This window comes from Nerophis lumbriciformis, linkage group LG35, assembly GCF_033978685.3.
Source record: "Nerophis lumbriciformis linkage group LG35, RoL_Nlum_v2.1, whole genome shotgun sequence".
Taxonomy (NCBI): Eukaryota; Metazoa; Chordata; class Actinopteri; order Syngnathiformes; family Syngnathidae; genus Nerophis; species Nerophis lumbriciformis.
The window spans coordinates 15,463,005-15,483,337 of NC_084582.2; the positions used below are offsets into that span (position 1 = coordinate 15,463,005).

The 20,333-nt window shown below is 39.3% G+C and overlaps 1 protein-coding gene across 5 annotated transcripts in view; it reads left to right on the forward strand.

The window, feature by feature from the left end:
* The window catches only part of tenm2a (teneurin transmembrane protein 2a), a 737,482-nt gene that overhangs the window by 660,417 nt on the left and 56,732 nt on the right, over positions 1-20,333 (forward strand). For all 5 annotated transcript variants that reach the window (XM_061928107.2, XM_061928109.2, XM_061928108.2 and 2 more), the window contains 5 exons: positions 11,011-11,157; positions 11,329-11,539; positions 16,228-16,347; positions 19,456-19,717; positions 19,993-20,260. In XM_061928107.2, the coding sequence (XP_061784091.2) occupies positions 11,011-11,157; positions 11,329-11,539; positions 16,228-16,347; positions 19,456-19,717; positions 19,993-20,260 (1,008 nt within the window). The remainder of the gene's footprint in view (positions 1-11,010; positions 11,158-11,328; positions 11,540-16,227; positions 16,348-19,455; positions 19,718-19,992; positions 20,261-20,333) is intronic.

Below are 20,333 nucleotides of genomic sequence, written 5' to 3' on the forward strand. Positions count from 1 at the left end.
AAGTGTTGGACACTGTAACATTACACACAGTTTGAATAGTAACATCCATCCATCCATTTCTACCGCTTGTCCCTTATGGGGTCGCGGGGGGTGCTGGAGCCTATCCCAGCTGCACATGGGCGAAAGGCGGGATATACCCTGGACAAGTCCCCACCTCATCGCAGGGCCAACACAGATAGACAGACAACATTCACACTCACATTCACACACTAGGGCCAATTTAGTGTTGTCAATCAACCTATCCCCAGGTGCATGCTTTTGGAGGTGGGAGGAAGCCGGAGTACCCGGAGGGAACCCACGCAGTCACGGGGAGAACACACAAACGCCACACAGAAAGACCCCGAACTCGGGAATCGAATCCAGGACCTTCTCGCTAACATTGTGTTTCAATAAAGGAAAATAAAACACTGTACTTTCAGCGATGTGTGCACCCTTTGAGGAAAAAGAAAATTGAGTGGAAAAAAAGGAACATTTCTATCAGCGCAAAGCTGCCACGCAAACCCTGTATAATGTTTTTGAAACAAGACTGCATTTCACCATGTAAGCTAGCTCGATGTTTAGCTCACAAGCGAGCTTGTTTCGGTGTGCCTGATCGTCTCCTCGTACTGCAACTCAGTGCGGCCTTTAGGCAAGAGGAACAGCGAGTACCTGTTGCTGAGGTGAACAATCGATTAGTTTTTGACGCAAAAATTAATCTTTTAAAACTCGGGATTTCCGCATTTTTGTGGAAATTTCACATGCCTGTACTTAAATTAAACTTAGGACAACGGATGAAAATGTGCTTTTGTGCTAACTCCGGCATATTTACATTGTTGCTCTATGTTGATGAATATGCATTGTCCTAATTCAAATAAATAAATAATGAATCAAATAGATTAATTGCACATTATTACCCTATTTTTCGGACTATAAGTCGCTCCGGAGTATAAGTCGCACCGGCCGAAAATGCATAATAAAGAAGGAAAAAAACATATATAAGTCGCACTGGAGTATAAGTCGCATTTTTTAGGGAAATTTATTTGATAAAACCCAACACCAAGAATAGAAATTTGAAAGGCAATTTAAAATAAATAAAGAATAGTGAACAACAGGCTGAATAAGTGTACGTTTTATGAGGCATAAATAACCAACTGAGAACGTGCCTGGTATGTTAACGTAACATATTATGGTAAGAGTCATTCAAATAACTATAACATATAGAACATGCTATACGTTTACCAAACAATCTGTCACGCCTAATCGCTAAATCCCATGAAATCTTATACGTCTAGTCTCTTACGTGAATGAGCTAAATAATATGATTTGATATTTTACGGTAATGTGTTTATAATTTGACACATAAGTCGCTCCTGAGTATAAGTTGCACCCCCCAGCCAAACTATGAAAAAAACTGTGACTTATAGTCCGAAAAATACAGTAAGTGATTACTTTGCGTACCACTCGATGGAGCCTGTGTACCATTAGCGGTACAAATACCACAGTTTAGGAATCCCTGATCTATTGCACCTTTAAAGCCCTCTAAAAGCCATCCTAAAAACCTCCAACAATGGTTTATATGCATGCTGTAAGTATATACGTAATGTAGTAACATGCACATTCATATTAACATGTAATATTTTAGCATTACCCAAACTTCTTTCCTGTGCGCATTGATTTCACTAAACATTTCAAATAAGAACATAAAGCAGTGACTTACATTGTTAGCTCTCAATGAGATGTTATAATACCATACCAGGGGTCTGCAACCCGCGGCTCTGGAGCCGCATGCGGCTCTTTCATGCCTGCGCCGTGGCTACCTTTGGCTTTGAAACCGAATGTCAACAAATAATGGTTACTTGATGTATTATATTTCATTTTATTTAGTTAGTTTATTTTAATTTAAAAGTTGTTATTCTGTGGAGTTCTGGGATCTTGTCATATGAAAATAAAACCCATTTTAATGTATTGTCAAAGGAAGTGTAGGTCACAGCCCTTATGCGACATCTCTTGCTGCCATGCAATTGTATTGTTTTTAGCGGTCAACCCCGAGCAATGGACGGATCAAAAAAGAGAAACATTTTATTTATTTACATTTTTATTAATTTGCTTTCATTGATGACGAGGTTGTTGTTTTCCATTTCTAGTCAAATGAATATGCCGTAGTTTTATGCCTTCAGAATACTGGAATGAGTTCCATCCATCCATCCATCCATCCATTCTCTACCGCTTGTCCCTTTTGGGGTCTGATTTTTATTTTTTTATTCATTGATAAGGGAAGGAACACAAAACATATTTTTTTTCTAATATTCAAAATAATTTGGTGATTTGCTTCGTTATACCCAGAAATAAAATGCAAGTCGTTTTTGTCAAGTGTTTGATGTCATAAATCCTATAGCACAAGTGTAAGGAAACTATAAGTGGTGTTATCGTCATTTTCGGAATCTAACAGAGTTTGTGGCTCTCGGTGGGTTTTCTTTGGGAGGAACTGGGCTCCTACGGCTCTTTGTATGCTGAAGGTTGCCGACCCCTGTACCATACCATAACACCAGAATGATACCCACTCCTCATATAAAAAATGCTTGGGTAGCGGTGGTCTTATGCTGCGATGAATTTGTTGAGAGCCGACTTGAAAGCCATAAAGTGTCAAGTTGGTAGTGTGGATTTTCAAAGATGACCACCTCCTTGGTTTGGTGCCACAAGCATCTCCTATACAGGTGATATGCATGATTTATAATCTAGCATTGACTTTTGCAAAGTCAAAGACAATACAACTTTGTTTATTTTACCAACTTTTTTAGCAACTAAAGCTAACTAGTAGCTGGCGACTCGCTAGTGGTCGGAGTAGCAATGTGAGCAACATGTCACAACGCCAGAATTACAATAACAGTATTGTTATAGCTTGGTTAATATGCAGCACACATCATGTAAATGGAGCATTGTTGGTTGTTTTGGAATTTTTTTAGGTTTTTAGAAGGCTTTATAGGCGAAATAGATTAATCCTATTACTTGCATTGTTAACCGCCTCATACTAGCAGTTTTTCACTATTTAGAAGGCACTGAAAAGGGAAATATGTAAGTTCTTGTCTCACATAGAGATTGTGGGTGATAGGAAAAAATGTCCAAAAAAAAAGGGCAATGCCCCTTTAACACACAACATCAAGTAACTGCAAAAAAGTAGCTCTGGTATTCGAGGCGCACACTACTAGAAGCCACGCTGCCTCACAAAAGAGTAGTTGGAATGTTGATGGAAAAATTTACAGAGCTGTTGAATTTGTGTGTGCCTTTGTGTTTGGATATTTGTGGCAACTTTCAATGCCATGGTAGAGCAGATCATACATGGTTTTTGCAAGCATATGTGGATCCAACGTACTAAAACAAATATAATTTTAACAAACTGCATTAAAAAAACTGTCCGGTTAGATATCATTAGGGTAATTGTCACGATACAACTTTTTCACTTCTACTGATTTTGGAGCCTTGAGTATTGGCTGATACGATATCAGCATTAATCACAGTACATACTTTTATTTTTTCGTTGTGTGGAATGGTAGAAAATGTTTGATCGAGTGAAATTACTCAAACAGATAATGGTAGGTATGACAACCACTAACCCATTTATTATTAACATTCTGGAATGAACTTATGCTGTTTTTTAAGTTAATGTGGAGTAGTGTTGTTCCGATACCAATATTTTGGTACCGGTACCAAAATTATTTCGATACTTTTCTGTACTTTTCTAAATGAAGAGGACCACAAAAAATTGCATTATTGGCTTTATTTTTACAAAAAATCTTAGGGTACATTAAACATATGTTTCTTATTGCAAGTTTGTCCTTAAATAAAATAGTGAAAATACAAGACAACTTGTCTTTTATTAGTAAGTAAACAAACAAAGGCTCCTAATTTAGCTGCTGACGTATGCAGTAACATTTTGTCAACATTATTAAGGACAAGTGGTAGAAAATAAATTATTAATCTACTTGTTCATTTACTGTTAATATCTGCTTACTTTCTCTTTTAACATGTTCTATCTACACTTCTGTTAAAATGTAATAATCACTTATTCTTCTGTTGTTTGATACTTTACATTAGTTTTGGATGATACCTCAAATTTGGGTATCAATCCGATACCAAGTCGTTACAGGATCATACATTGGTCATATTCAAAGTCCTCATGTGTCCAGGGACATATTTCCTAAGTTTATAAACATAATATGAATTTTAAAAAAACGAAAGAAGATGTTGTGATGCCAAAAAATATCGACGTAATCATAGTAGTATCGACTAGATACGCTCCTGTACTTGGTATCATTACAGTGGATGTTAGGTGTAGATCCACCAATGGCATTTGTTTACATTTTGACACCGGTGCGCTACGGTCGATGTGACGACGACTGGGGGCCCGGGGGAGGGTTGTGGGGGGGGTTTCCTATATCAGAAGCGATATAGAACCGAATATGATTCATTAGTATCGCGGTACTATACTAATACTGGTATAACGTACAACCCTACTGTGGAGTGGCAATTAGTTTTTTGGCAACACCTAGTTAAGTTAATGACGCAGTAAGTTGAACGATGCAGACACGTTTGTTACTTGCCATATCGACTACGATTCTTTGTATGTGTAAGTGATATGCAGCTATGAGTATTTGATACTTCTTTATTTGGGCAAATATGAACAATATTGTTCGTACTTTTCAATTAAGGACATGTATTACATATTTCTAGCTTGTGTGCTATTGTGTGCTTAGCTGTTGTGTAGCTGATAGCACCTAGTAGCCTATAACGTCCCATTTTTACCTTTTGTAAATGATTCCACTAAAATACAAGAAAAGACCAGCCGTGTGTTTTTATTGGAGGACATTTAGATGTTAACTGGCTAGCTTTGAAAGAGTAAACACTCTGTAAGACCCCATGTATCGGAGATTTTGGATGCAAGCCGATACCATGATCCGATACTTGTTTTTTTTTTGCTGATATTGAACCGATATCAGATATCAATATTGGATGAGGACACCCCTAGCTATCACAATAATAAACAGACTAGCTGCAAGGAAAACTTTATACACAGAACAGGTTGAAGGACGGCAGCCTGTAGCAGCTGAACATGTGCCGAGTTTAGTGCAGATTGCGTGGCCTTATGGGTCCCTGGAGCACTGTTGAGAATGTCCTCTCACCTTCCGCGTTTAATGGAAATGCTCTTATGAAAAGCCATGAAAAGGAATGCAAAGTTAAAGGCCAGGGTTGAAGAGGGAGCTGGAATAAAGTGAAACAAATGGAGCAAAAAACGGGAGACGGTTCAATAACAGAGTGTCAAGGAATACATGAAGTCCTATCAACAATAAGAATGAGGGAAAAAGTATGAATCCGCAATGTTATCTGATCCATCTGATATTATACTTATGACCTTTTACGCGGAACCTTTGGAAAGGTGAGGCTGAACAATTTGAATGGTTGAAGGTTTTTCTTTAATGTCAACTTTAACTTTCTTTTATGCACTTTGTTGTCACTCATTCCGTCCGTCTCGAACCCGAACGGTCGTGTGTACGATGGGTATAGACCAGGGGTCTCAAATACGCGGCCCGCGGGCCAATTGCGGCCCGCGAGACGTTATTTTGCGGCCCCCACCTTAATATGGCAGTTTAATGCTAGTGCGGCCCGCGAGTTTTAAATGAATGGCGCTTGACAGCGTTGTGTGCGGAGCTGAAGGAATCTACCAATCTCAGTGTGGTATAAGGCTCTCGACAATATCGAGGGCCTGCCGTGATGGCACTGCCTTTAGTGTCCTCTAGAAACTGTCACTGCATCATCTTTTTCTCCAGCGTGCCGGCCAAGATACATGTCGTATGAGGCTTCTGCAGACTCACGCAAGTAATTGCAAGACATACTTGAGGAACAGCCATACATGTCACACTGAGGGTGGTCATATTTTATTTCATTTATTTTTCAACACTGTTACAAATATGCGCCACACTATGAATCCATGACAAACACATTTCGGGAGAACATCCGCACCTAAACACAACATAAACACAACAGAACAAATACCCAGAATCCTTTGCAGCCCTAACTCTTCCAGGCTACAAAAACACCCCCGCTAACCCCAACCCCGCCAACGTCAAACCTCCCCCACACACACACACACACCCCTCAAACCCCCCTTTCCCCCCCATCTCCCGAATTCGGAGGTCTCAAGGTTGGCAAGTGCACACTGACGTCACTTGCGTGATGCAAGCAGAGAAACATTTTGCCGCTTTTCCACGACACCCGCACACGCTCTTCCTCCCTCCCTTCTTCGCTCGCCCGCCTGCTCGCTCCCGCCCCCGTTGTAAACAGTCCGGGCGGGGAAGACGAGCGGTCCGGTAGCTTCCAAAGCACTCCGCCGAAGGACCGAGCGACAATACAAAACTGTGGTGCACTGGACCCCAGCGCTGATACTCCGACAGAGAGTCGCTGGGCGAATCAGACGTGTAACACGTTAGTGGTGATGTTAGCCTGTTCGGGGCTAATTGTGCTACCGTAACTGTAAACTCCACGGCGAGCCCGCCCCCCTTGGTAGCCTTAAACATGACACATAATGTCTGTAACTTTACTAGGTCCTGTAATTTCAATAAACCTGAATTAATAAATAATATGTTAGTGTGTTCTAAGTAATCTACTTTTTGAATAATCCTTATAGCTCTTTTCTGTAGTTGATACAGATAAAGTTGCGGTGCACAAGGAATACAATTTGAAACGTCATTATACAACTAGACATGCTGAGGAGTATGCAAAATACCAGGGAGATGAGAGAGTGAACCGGGTTGCAAATTTTAAAACCAGTCTACTGAGGCAACAAGATTTCGTCAAGAAAGCAAGTGAAAAGAGCGATGCAGCAGTCAAAGCTAGCTACATGGTGAGTGAGATGGTTGCTAGGGCGGGAAAGCCATTCAAAGAAGGTGAATTCATTAAAAAGTGCACGTTAGATTTGTTTTAAGAAATATTTTCTTGCGGCCCAGCCTCACCCAGTTTCTGCATCCAGTGGCCCCCAGGTAAATTGAGTTTGAGACCCCTGGTATAGACCCATCGTACACACGACCGTCCTTTGTCCATACACCCTGACACACATACACCCACACACGCACACGCACACCCACACGCACGGTGTGACTTTCCCATCCCATAACCCAAAGCAATTTCTTCTACTTTCTAAGGGGATTTCAGTGTCCAACTACATTAGCGGGGAGTTAATAGTTTCTGAAAATCCCACTTTATTCTAGTTAGTATGAGTAGGTATTGACTGGCATTAAAGAGGGAAGAGCCATGCTGGCCTGCCTGGGCAGACCGATCAATTCCCGCAATGGATTGTCCTGTCTGCTTGTTTCATAAGTATCACTGTTTTAAATGGAAACTATATTTATTAGGCAATCACTGCCAATTGCCTTTGTTCTTTGAGCTCAGTGTCGAGGAACAATGTATTTCAGCCTGATTGTTAATACAGAATCATGAGTGGTCCACTGATGCAGAAAGTGGTAATAATTAAAGCTTTGGAGAAAAAAAAAGCAACCTTTAATTTGATTGCTCTTGCTGAGCTCAAATGTTTCATTAACCAACCTCCTCCTATCCGATAGCGTTATTTCTTGTTTAAACAAGACACGTTGTCTTTCTCAAAGTCCTTTGTTGACTTTTTCCTCTTCTTCTAGTGTTTTAGACATTTGATAGAATGCCAATCTGGGAGAAATGCTTGTTCATTTAGCTGCTGCCACCCGTTCGATTACACTATTTATATTCATAATGCATGGCTTTATTGATGCGGCGATTTGTTAGAGGGCAAAACTCCATAGTGCAACTTGAGTGAAAATGTGTTCATTAATCTACAGAGCAGGACTCAATGAAAAGCATTTCATTTTCATAATCTCTCAGCGGGTTAGTCCGTCCTTCTCGCTCCGTGTCGGCATACTACTCCGGCTCATATCAGGAGTGGGTCTTCCAGCGTGTGTATGTGAGAAAGTGCAATTGCATGCATGCACGTATTGTTTTATCAGTCGAACCCTGTCTTTGCCTTTTTCTCCCGTGGGTAGAATTACAAGCTGCCTTATTTGCTGAGGAAATGACTGTGATAAGTTTGTTTGTGACACTTTTTTGCTGCTGGAGAAAACATTATAAAATGACACGCACACTTTTGTGTGTTGAGCTGGAAAGGTGCGTATGGCGTCAGTACAGTGCTAAAATGCTTGTGCGTAAAAAACACACTGCGCACTTGCGTACTCATTTTGCGCTCAAAACTTAGAGGCGCAAATTGAATACTCCCTTCCTTTCTGACTAGTCACTTTAAAGGTTAATTGCAGGGGTGTCAAACTTGTTTTCTTTGAGCGCCACATCACAGTTATGGCTGCCCTCTTCAAACAGTGAATATATATCAATATACAAACCCCAAAACCAGTGAAATCGGCACGTTGTGTAAATCGTAATTAAAAATAGAATACAATGATTTGCAAATCCTTTTCAATCTATATTCAATTGAATAGACTGCAAAGACAAGATACTTAATGTTCCAACTGGAAAACTTTGTTATTTTTTGCAAATATTAGCTCATTTGGAATTTGATGCTGCAACATGTTTCGAAAAAGCTGGCACAAGTGGCAAAAAGACTAAGAAAGTTGAGGAATGCTCATCAAACACTGGGTAACTTACACATCTGTGAAGGCACCATTAATGCTGAAAGGTACATACAGGTTTTGGAGCAACATATGTTGCCATCCAAGCAACGTTATCATGGACGCCCCTGCTTATTTCAGCAAGACATTGCCAAGCCACGTGTTACAACAGTGTGGCTTCCTAGTAAAAGAGTGCGGGTACTAGACTGGCCTGCCTGTAGTCCAGACCTGTCTCCCATTGAAAATGTGTGGCACATTATGAAGCCTAAAATACCACAACGGAGACCCCCGGACTGTTGAACAACTTAAGCTGTACATCAAGCAAGAATGGGAAAGAATTCCACCTGAAAAGCTTAAAAAATTGGTCTCCTCAGTTTCCAAACGTTTACTGAGTGTTGTTAAAAGGAAAGGCCATATAACACACCGGTGAAAATGCCCTTTTGCCAAATTTTTTGCAATGTGTTGCTGCTATCAAATTCCAAATGAGCTAATATTTGCAAAAAATAACGTTTTCCAGTTCGACGTTAAGTATCTTATCTTTGCAGTCTATTCAATTGAATATAAGTTGAAAAGGATTTGCAAATTATTGTATTCTGTTTTTATTTACGATTATACGCGGTAGAAAATGGATGGATGGACAATGTGCCAACTTCACTGGTTTTGAGTTTTATAAACGTACACAGTAATGATTCACCTCATTATAGTACATAATTGTCTATGCATTTGATTATTATACATTTTTGACCTACACTCTAAAAAAAATGGAAGCTCAGTCGTCAGAATTTTACCATAAGATTTACAGTGTTTTTACAGCATTAATGGATTTTTTTTGAAAGAGAGATTTATTTTTATTTTGTTTTTTGAAGAGAGATTTTTATTTTTATTTTTTATTTTTTATTAAATATGCGTTTTATTTTTATTTTTTTTATTTAAAAAAAAGCGACTGAGTTGTGTTTTATGTGTTTTACCATAAAATCTGCATGTGTAGTGTTTACATAGCATTACTGGAAATGCAAAAAAGATTCCACAGGTTCTTTTTCAGTAAAAATCTGGCGACTGAGCTGCCAATTTTATTTTACCGTAAAATCGATGTTTTTTTTTACAGTGTACAATTTGATGGATAACTTGCTTTGAAATCATTAGTCTTTCAGATATTTAAGCATTTATTTTCATTTCCTCAGTTGGTAGAGCTTACAACCATCAAAGTGTGAATGTGGAGTGAAGGAATAATAGGTTCTCAGTAGTCTGTGAAGAGCTTTGAGTGTCTAGAAAAGCACTAATAAATCTAACCCATTAATATTATTATTATTTATTTTTATTTCATCAAAAAATATTTGGAACGTATGTTAATGTAATATTTGTTGCATTGTCAGATAATACTAAAGTTGAAAATATACGCAATCGCTTGTAGTACATGTATTTTTTTCTGTCAAAATGGAAAGAATGAATACATTTGGGAAGAAAAGACGTAAAATTATGTGGCGGGCCAGATCTTGCACCACGGCCTTGAGTTTGACACCCGTGGTCTACTGTCTCCTGGTAAGAGCCAATTCAACGTCTCGCACGCGGCGAACGAAGACGAGAAAACGAGTAAAAAGGTGCGGCCACGCGCACGCAGTGTCATTTTTACGCGCATGGCTTTTGGCACTGTTTTGACATCGTAAGTGCATTTCCCACTGAAGTGGTTTGATATGCAACACTGTCTCACATGCAAAGATAACAAACCTCAATATTATGTTTTAATCCAAATGTATTTCATCACATTGATACCATACCAGTTGTTTTCCTCATTTTAAAGGCAAGGACACAAAGAATAGGATAGTGCTTGCTTGTTAATGCATCATCCTCATCCCTTAGTTACCATTATTCATGCTGGGACACCCAGTATTGAAATATGCAAAGTCCTTATTGCTTTGAATGTCTGATTTTCACTCAGTCTTATTGGGTTGATGATAACCTTGCTATGCTAGTGACGAAACACACTTTGCTTTAAGGACTTAGAATTATCGAGGTCAGAGGGAATTTTTAGCAGACGACAACCATTTATGCATACACATGGGCACAGTTAATTCAATGCACTTGTATTCTCCCATCTGAAAGTATTACTCTGAAACCACGCAAATCCCATTACATGCACTAATTCATTACGTAAGTGAGGGTGAGATTGTCAGGCATATAGGCAATAACGTTGACTTACTGGATGAAATTGATTATTGGACATTATTATTTTCCACATGGGTGAGCGTCATTGGTTCATTGTTTCATCGTAACCATATAAGCATATGTATATGCAAGAATGACAATTCATGAACCTTTTTTGTAAAGCATTACTCTGCCTCTCTTCCATCATCTCATCTCCATGCCCCTATCTCATCTTGCCCTTTTCCTCACCCAGATGGCTGTCCTAACCTATGTAATGGGAATGGCCAGTGTACCATGGCACAGCAGAGCTGGCATTGTGAATGTCAGACTGGTTGGAGGGGTCCTGGGTGCAGTGTTGCTATGGAGACCTCCTGCGCTGACAACAAGGACAATGAAGGAGGTGAACTGGAGGTGGTGGGGGTTGGATAGCGATCACCAATTACAATTATGGCTTGGGATTCAGATGGGGATCCCATACTAAAATGTTTAAATTGAAATTAACCGGTACAGTAAACCATCAGTAGTGGCCTTTGGTGCATCTGAGCCTCATTGTTGCTCTTTTCTTCCTCAGACGGACTAACCGACTGCATGGACCCTGACTGCTGCATCCAAAGTCCCTGTCAGAACAGCCCGCTGTGTCGAGGCTCCAGGGACCCCCTGCAGGTCATACAACAGATCCCTTTGTCCCAGACCCGCGTCCACTCCTTCTACGACCGCGTTAAGATGCTGGTGTCACGGGATGGCACCCACGTGATCCCCGGGGAAAACCCATTCAACTCCAGGTAAGGCACAAATGACAAGTGAAAATCTGTACTGTTGAACCACGCCAATTTTACCCCTTAATGTAATGTAGAGTCAACTGATATCAGTATCACCCATGATAATATTCTAGTAGCTGTTTCAGTAGTCAATTGTTGTTTCCTATCACATAAAATCTATTTATCTTGGTGGCAGAGAACAGTATGTGCATATGAACAATGTAGATTCAGATAAAAAGAGTATACCACATGGAGTACCCCAAGGTTCTGTACTGGGACCAAAATTGTTTTTATTGTATATTAATGATATCTGCAAAATCTTTAAAAAACTCAATTGTATTCTCTTTGCTGACGATGCAAGTCTGTACTGTTCTGGGCAAGACCTTGGCCAACTCTTAGAGACTGTAGAGAGTGAACTCCACATACTAAAGCAATGGTTTGATGCCAATAAACTGTCAGTCAACCGAAATAAAACAAAATATATAATTTTTGGAAATGGGAAAAATAAGAATTGATGATATGGAGATAGAAAGGGTGTATTCAACAACATTTTGGGGAATCTATATAGATGATAAATTAAATTGGAAACTGTACATAAATATACTTAAGACAAAGATGGCAAAAAATATTGCTAGGTTACATAAAATCAAAAACTCATTAAATCAAAAGGCTCTTAACATGTTATATAATTCTTTCGTACTCCCTTATCTTAATTATTGTGTTGAAATCTGGGGTAACAATTACAAAACAAACATCAACTCTATATTCTTACTTCAAAAGAAAGCGATTAGAATTGTAAATTATGCAGATTATCATGACCATACCAATGCTCTGTTTATTAAATTAAAAACATTAAAACTGCAAGATCTTGTTGACCTCAACACTGCTATTGTGACGTACAAAGCTCATAACCACATGCTGCCTGGGTGTCTACAGGAGAGGTTTCAACTCAGAGAGAATCCCTATGACCTCAGAGGTTCAGCTGTCTTTCAGAAATCTAAGATAAGAACAAGCTTAAAAAGTAGATGTGTTTCTGTCAGGGGGGTTCAACTGTGGAACAGCTTGGATGATTCCTTAAAATGTTCCAGTTCCATTCACACATTTAAAAAACACTTTAAGACCAATGTCTTGAAAAAATATATCACTCTTGAATCAACACAGTTGTTAATACTATGATCAATGTTAATTAAAATACTAAGTGTGGCATATGAATAATAATGGAAGTATAATTGTTTGTATATAAATTGGTACAAAGGTTTAACACGTGTACAAGGTTATTTCACATGCCTTTACTGTGTATATAATTGAACTGTGTTTATGTTGTGTATAATGTGTATTTATAATATGTTGTACAAAAGACATTTCATAATTTTCGGAAGTTCATCTTGTACTTCACATTGTTTATAGGGTTAGGCGCAATAAGTGTTCAACTTCAGCCTAAACCCTTTCGGTCTGCAACATTTTCATTTTCAATCTATGAATGTACAACTGTTTGTTTATTTTGTTGACCATTGACCGAAGAATAATAAACTATTATAAAAGGTAGAGCGTGAAAAAACTTTAGATTTTTTTATGTCTGTAAATGTCAATGTGTATGCCCTTTCTTTTATACGCAGGACTAGCAGTCAGTTGGTGTATTTCATTGGTGTTTTTTGAAGTAAAAACACTATAGATAATATTTTTTTACAACAATAGTTTCTACAGCACAGCAGGATCACAGTAAGACAAATCATTTTATAATTATCTGGACACTGAGTTGCAGTGGCAGCAGACTGGATAAGATAAAGCAGTTCTGTAACAACATCCACTCCTCCAATGGACGCAAAGGCATTCCCAAGCCAGTTGAGCCGTGTAATCTCTTCAGCTCGGTCTCTTACCTTGGGATTCTAATCAGATGCCGGTACCACTTCAAATGTTACCTCTTGGTGCAATGTGTCAGTGATTCAACTCTGAGCTTCTCAACGAGAAGTCAGGGATTTTTTTTTTTTACACAGAGAGCAGTCACCCTGATAAGGAAATACCTTTGAGTTGGTTATGTCCACACTGTCGTTCCTTTGTTACCCACTTACGGCTTATGATCTTGGATAGAGTGGTAGATCCTGGTCATTTGGAATGAGAGCTCCCTGCTAAAAAATGTATAAATACAAATACTGAAAGGGAGTCAAAAGCTGGGGAGATGTTAGACCACCAACCGTTCCAAAGACGGGATCAAATCCGGGGCAGATATTTGCTTTTTTTAACTGATCGGCAAACAGTTGATTAGCTGGCGAGCCGAGCATACCGCAGCTGTGTCCCAGTGTTTACATGACTAAAGATTCCTTTAAAAGGGATACATGCCCCAGAAGACACAATTACATTTCCGGATTCCTTGTTACACACAAGCATGAATTCTAAGAGGGTGTGTGTTTTGCCAGAACACCGGCTCAAATTTGAGAGCAAGCTGCATCAACGAGCGTGCCATCTATTCACAGTGTGAAGCCGCTTCTAAGATAAGATTTTCCATGTATCATTATCACTGAATGACGGGAGGAAAATGAATGACAAAGCATGCCATGTACACACACCAAGCACTAGAAGCTAACCGCCAAAGCTTTAATGAAAAATAGAATTGGTTGATCCAGATGTCAATAGTAATGATACCTAAAATAGTATCAGTATATAAACAATACTAAACCGATTAGATTGATATTTTTCTTGTTCGTCTTCTTATCACTACAAAATATTTTTGGTGTGTTTTTTGTTATTGTTTACAAGGCAAAACCCAAATTATTTCAATGGGAGCTAATAGTACAAAAGTAGTTATTGCTTTTGTTGAAGTATTTTGCACTATTGGCCTTGTTCAATCTATCAATCAATGTTTATTTATATAGCCCTAAATCACAAGTGTCTCAAAGGGCTGCACAAGCCACAACGACATCCTTGGTACAGAGCCCACATAAGGGCAAGGAAAAACTCACCCCAGTGGGACGTCGATGTGAATGACTATGAGAAACCTTGGAGAGGACCGCATATGTGGGTAACCCCCCCTCCTCCCCCCTCTCTAGGGGAGACCGAATGCAATGGATGTCGAGTGGGTCTGACATAATATTGTGTGTTACAATGTATTACATAATGAAAGGGAATAAGGAAACAATTTAGAAATAATTAATATTGTCGGATTACAGTTGTGATTTTATCATTTGATGATTCTGACCATTTTAAATATGGACATTTGTATGTCCAATACTGCCCCTGTAATTACTTGTTATTGGATCAATACCCACATTTGTAGTATCACCCAAAACTAATCTATCCAAACAACAGAAGAATAGGTGTTCATTACGTTATAACAGAAGTGTAGATAGAATAGAATAGAAAGTACTTTATTAATCACTGGGGGAAATTGAGCACCACAGTTCGCTCACAATAGACAATAAATACTATACAGCATTATTCACATGTGAATAATATAAATATATTATACATATATTCTACATTTAAGTGCAGTCAAAAAGGAATATATGCATTATACAGTCTGATGGCTGTCGGTATAAAGGACCTCCTGTGTTGTTCCGTGTTGCATTTTGGGAGTCTGAGCCTTCCATTGAACGTGCTCATTCTCTCCGCCAGGTCCGAGTGTAGTGGGTGGGAGGTGTTGTCCATAATGGCTAAACAGCATAAAGCAACCATCTATTAACAGTAAATTACCAAGTAGATTAATATTAGTATTGACTCAATGCTACTATGCTATTAATCTACTTCTCTCAATGCTACTGAGAAAATAATACAACCAGAAATTACCCACTATGTTACAGCATACGTCAGCAGCTAAATTAGAAGCCTTTTTAACCCTAGCTACTATTATAATTTATACCAAATAATACATTGTGATATATATCGTAATCGCAAGAGGCTCCAATAAGTATTGTAATATTGATTTCAGGCCATATCCCTACCGACCAAAACACAATTTACTGCTTGGTGTAAATGTGGTATACAATACCTCTCAATAGCCAAGAACAAAGAAAGGTCATTCTGAGGTTTACAAACTATGCGCTCCTCAGCTCCACCATTTTGTCCATCGATATTACAGCAGAAATAATGAAAAGGGACAAATGACCTTGGTGGAGACACCAACCAGAAATGTGCCTGATGGTCTACTGGGACTATGGACGCAGCTCCCACTGTGGCTACGGGGAGTGCATAGCTCGAAGTAGCGTTCTCCCATGTGTAGAATATGTTTTAGAAGGTTTGACAGTGACATAGTGTGGCTCCAGAAAAAGCCTGACTTCAAATTCATCCTCACAAACTATGATTTTCGAGGAGACAAAAGCAGAGTAGGTCAGTAGCCTCTGTAGATTTAAAAACGCTCTGAAGCGAAACCCATCCTACTCATTCTTTTTGGACACTTACATTAAATAACTTCAAAACCCTGAAATGTAAAGTAGCTAACATTATAAAGTAGCAACATAGTATATGCTGTAGTTTGAATGTATATCCAGACATATTCATCAGCGATGTCATGGTGTGTTTACGAGATTGATAGGAACTAATCTAGATGGCAGGGGCTGTTGATTGCGGCTAATTAATAAGTGGTTGAAGACCAGTGGCATTAATGAAAGGGCAAATTAAATGATTGAAAGATGGCGCAATTAATCAATTCAAATGATGGATGGTTTGGCTAGGAGCATAACTACCACTCTCCCAATGGTATCTCTTTGTCTTTTTTCCAGTTTGGCATCCCTTATCCGGGGTCAGGTGTTGACGACAGATGGAACTCCTCTGGTGGGGGTGAATGTGTCTTTTGTCAACTATCCCCACTACGGATACACGCTGACTCGGCAGGATGGAATGTATGTACACCAGTTACCCGGCAATGTTTGCTGAGACTAACTCAATGGAGTTTGTTTGAGTCTTATGATATTTGTGCATTAGCAAAACGATTTAGAATGCAATTTAGAACTTATTGATAAACGTGCAAAGACATATGTACAGAATGCGCTTCAGTGGTATCTCAGTTTCATTCCAGAAGGTCCTGACGAAGACCCTATCGTACAAAAACAAAAGCAATGTTTCCCATGGAATTAATGTAAATCAAATTAATCTGTTCAAAATACCCAAAAACAAAACACAAAACATATTTTATAGAATAAATCGTTTTAATTGCAGAAAAGAATGCGAAAGGGATAAATGAACATTTAAGATCACTTTTACTTTTTATTGAACACTCCTGTTGGCAAAGACAGCCATGAGCTGAGAGGGACGAGTGAAGGGGTGAGCCTTGCAGCTGTCACCTACGTACTTTGCGACCAGTTCTGTAGTAGTATTCCATATCAAAGTGCTGTGACTTGCAGCTCTCTTTGACCCTATGGTGGCTTATTTTGCAGTCATCATCAATAATAAAAGCACAGATGCACACGTGGCACTCAGTGATGATAAGCAGGCAAACGGACTAGTTTGTTACACGCAATGTTTTTGTGCAATACCAAATCATACAGAAAGTGAGGTACTGCTCTACTGTATTATAATCTCACCTAAACACATACAGTATATACATATATGCAACATGTATTATAACTCATTGTTTTATTTTAACATGAATGATTTACAGTATAGTGGATATTTCACTACAGTGGAACCTTGATTTAGAAACTTTATTAGTTCTGGTTTGTAAGTAGTAAAGTTTATATATTGAAGCTAATTTCTCCTTAAAAGACAACGTAAATACAAATAATGGGTTCAAGCCTCGACAAAAGTCCATATTATAGCAAATCAAAACAACTAGCTGAACTGTCCTCCTCCTGTACAGCCGCCCTGCCGACATGCACACACATTGTCACTAGCCCTGTGGTGCACTTACAGTTTGGAATCACAAAATAAATAAAATCCACTTTACCTTCCATACCTGCTTTAGGCAATGTCGACAATGCTGTGGATACTTCTTGAATGTTTCACACCACACTTTACTTGTCCATTGCTTCCTTTGGACTCAAAGTGAGCTAGCAAAACTAGAAAAATGTTGTAAAAATCCTAAAAAAATAATAATAATTGAACAAAATATTACAGTAGCTAACCACATAACTGTTGTACCAACTGAATGACCACCATAGATCAATCAGTTTGCCCAAAATGGATATGGTGCCTGGTACAAAATGGCTAAAGGGTAAATGAAAGGTTCATACACTGAGACAAGGTTCGTACAACAATCGTAAATCGAAGTTCCACCGTATTTATATGACATGTCTTCCTGCGCTGGCGATGATTATGCATTTTCCAATAATCTCTGACCAAACAATAGTTTAATGTGCCGGTTCTTGAATTTGGACCTTGCGGTTATTCTACTGTTAACATTATTAATAATTTGTTAACTCCCCCTTGGCAGGTCTATTTCTTTCCTTTGCAGAAATTATACTTTCCAGTGGGAAATGTCAGGGGTCACATGGGTTGTCCAGTTCATTCTCTGCAAGTTCAATTGGATTTAAGTCCGCTGAAGAATCAAATTTAGATTCCCTGGCTCCGTACACTGACCTCCACTCATTAAATGTGCAAATTCTTATTTTCTTATCTCAGGTCTTTTAAGCATTGTTCTCCTTCCCTGCAGTTTTATCAGTGCTTTCTTTGCAGCATTTTTTTTTTTTCAGTTCGATCAAAACGATGCTGAAATATCCGAGGTCTGCTAACATAATGACGGCTGACATTGGCTTTCAGGGGCAGTTTCATAGACTTCAGTGAACGTGTCCTGACCTTAGCCTTCTTTGATGAATGTTATTCTCTTGCAGCTGATAGCACCAGAGAGACAGGCACCTGTTCACAGCAGTTTCAAAAACACAACCAATGCTGTTTAACATGTGAATAAAAATGTTCCACAGGAAGCAGAACTGGTGATAACAGTATCATCAAAAATATGTGATTCGCACAAAAATTTTGCCTTAACTAGGCCTGGGCCGATAATACTTTTTGCTGGACAACATATCGTCCCAAAATTCATTGCCAATGAACAATTTTAATGTCAGCATTATTTTGAGGTCAAACTAAGCTCTAATATAATCATAATATATACAGTAATAATAACAGAAATAATGATGAATCAGTGGAAAAAGTATTCCTTTCAAGCGCAAAAAACATAGAGTTCTCATTCTTATTTTTGTTAACCATTATAATTGGAATGTCAATAACAAACAATAAAAATAAAAAAAACACTCTAATATTATGTTTGCAAAAATTACATTTCAATGCATATTGAACATCTTCAAGTGCAGTTAATACCCCAGTTGGAAAAATTGGGTCAGGTAATTTAGTTTGTTGTTGTTTTTCCGTTGCCATTAGTTTCCAACAAATTGGGCATGCTGGCTCGTTCATCCGTGTTGATGGGCTCATCTTGATCACTTGTTTGCAGCCAAAATATTCCCACACCGGACATTTGGCTTTGCAATTTTTCCTCCTAGTTTTTATTACCTTTCGGTGCGTCTCACTAGCGAGGCTCCCTGTCCGTGCATTCTGAGTGTGTAAACTAACAGTCCTACAGAGACAAAGATTGTTGATGGCTGACCAGAGGCTTCCCTCCATTTAATCCTGTTATTGAATAAACGGGCTCAGGTGTTGAGAAGTATGCACAGAGTAAACCCTCCTGCACTCTGTTTAAGGTAAAAGACAAAGAAAACAAGCACAAAAAACATGGCAATTCATCAATGACGGCAAGTTCATTTTTATTTATCGTTTGATTATCTGATTTATTGACTATCGCTCCAGGCCTAGCTTTAACGTTTCAGACTTAAAACAAATGTCCAGACAGAATTGATATTCCAGGCGTGTTTGTTGTTTAATGATTCCTAAAGCAGCTTTGTAAATATTGCGTAAGAAGAAGAGAAGCAGTAACCGTGTATGAGTCCATGTACCATCCATCCTCTGCAGCACTCGCCATCTGTACCTCATTCCCTTCCTCTCCTTGCAAACCTCTCCAGGTTTGACCTGATAGCTAATGGTGGCGCATCATTGACTCTGCGATTCCAACGTGCCCCCTTCCTGAGCCAGGAGCGCACCGTGTGGCTGCCATGGAGCCAGTTTTATGCTATGGACACTGTGGTGCTTAAGACAGAAGAGAACACAATCCCTGGCTGTGACCTGAGTGGCTTCGTCAGGCCTGATCCTCTTGTGATTGCATCCCCTCTCTCCTCCTTCTTCAGCTCCAAGCCAGGGGAGAAACCCATCATACCGGAGACTCAGGTGCAGTACCACTGACCCCTGGCAGCCGGCTAATCCTCCTTCTGGTTCCCTCGCTTTCTACCCGCTCTCCTTTTTGTCTGTCTTTTATGGCTCTCTTTCTACTTTCGCTTCAATAGATTCCCTCTTTCCTTCGTTCCTTCTTTCTCTATTTCCTTATATTTTTTCCCTGCTTCTATCCTTCAGCCGTCAGTGGAACCGTGACCTTCATTATTCCCCCTACTATTCAATCCATCCCTAATCCCTTTCTCCTGTCATCTCTTGTCTTTGTCTTCCAGGTGTTGCATGAACAGATCGAGGTACCCGGCACAAGCCTGAAGCTGTGCTACCTGAGTTCCAGGACGCATGGTTACCGCTCTTTGCTCAAGGTGACCATGACTCCTGCCGTGGTTTCCATGGGTCTGCTGAAGGTTCACCTGATGGTCGCAGTGGAAGGCCACCTCTTTCAGAAGTGGTTTCACGCATCGCCCAATTTAGCCTACACTTACATCTGGGATAAGACAGATGCGTATGGGCAGAGGGTCTACGGGCTGTCACAGGCTGTTGGTGAGTATGAGGGATAAAAAAAATCTTAAGTTGCAAAGGGAGTTTTTTTTCCCCTGCGCTTACTGAAAAGATG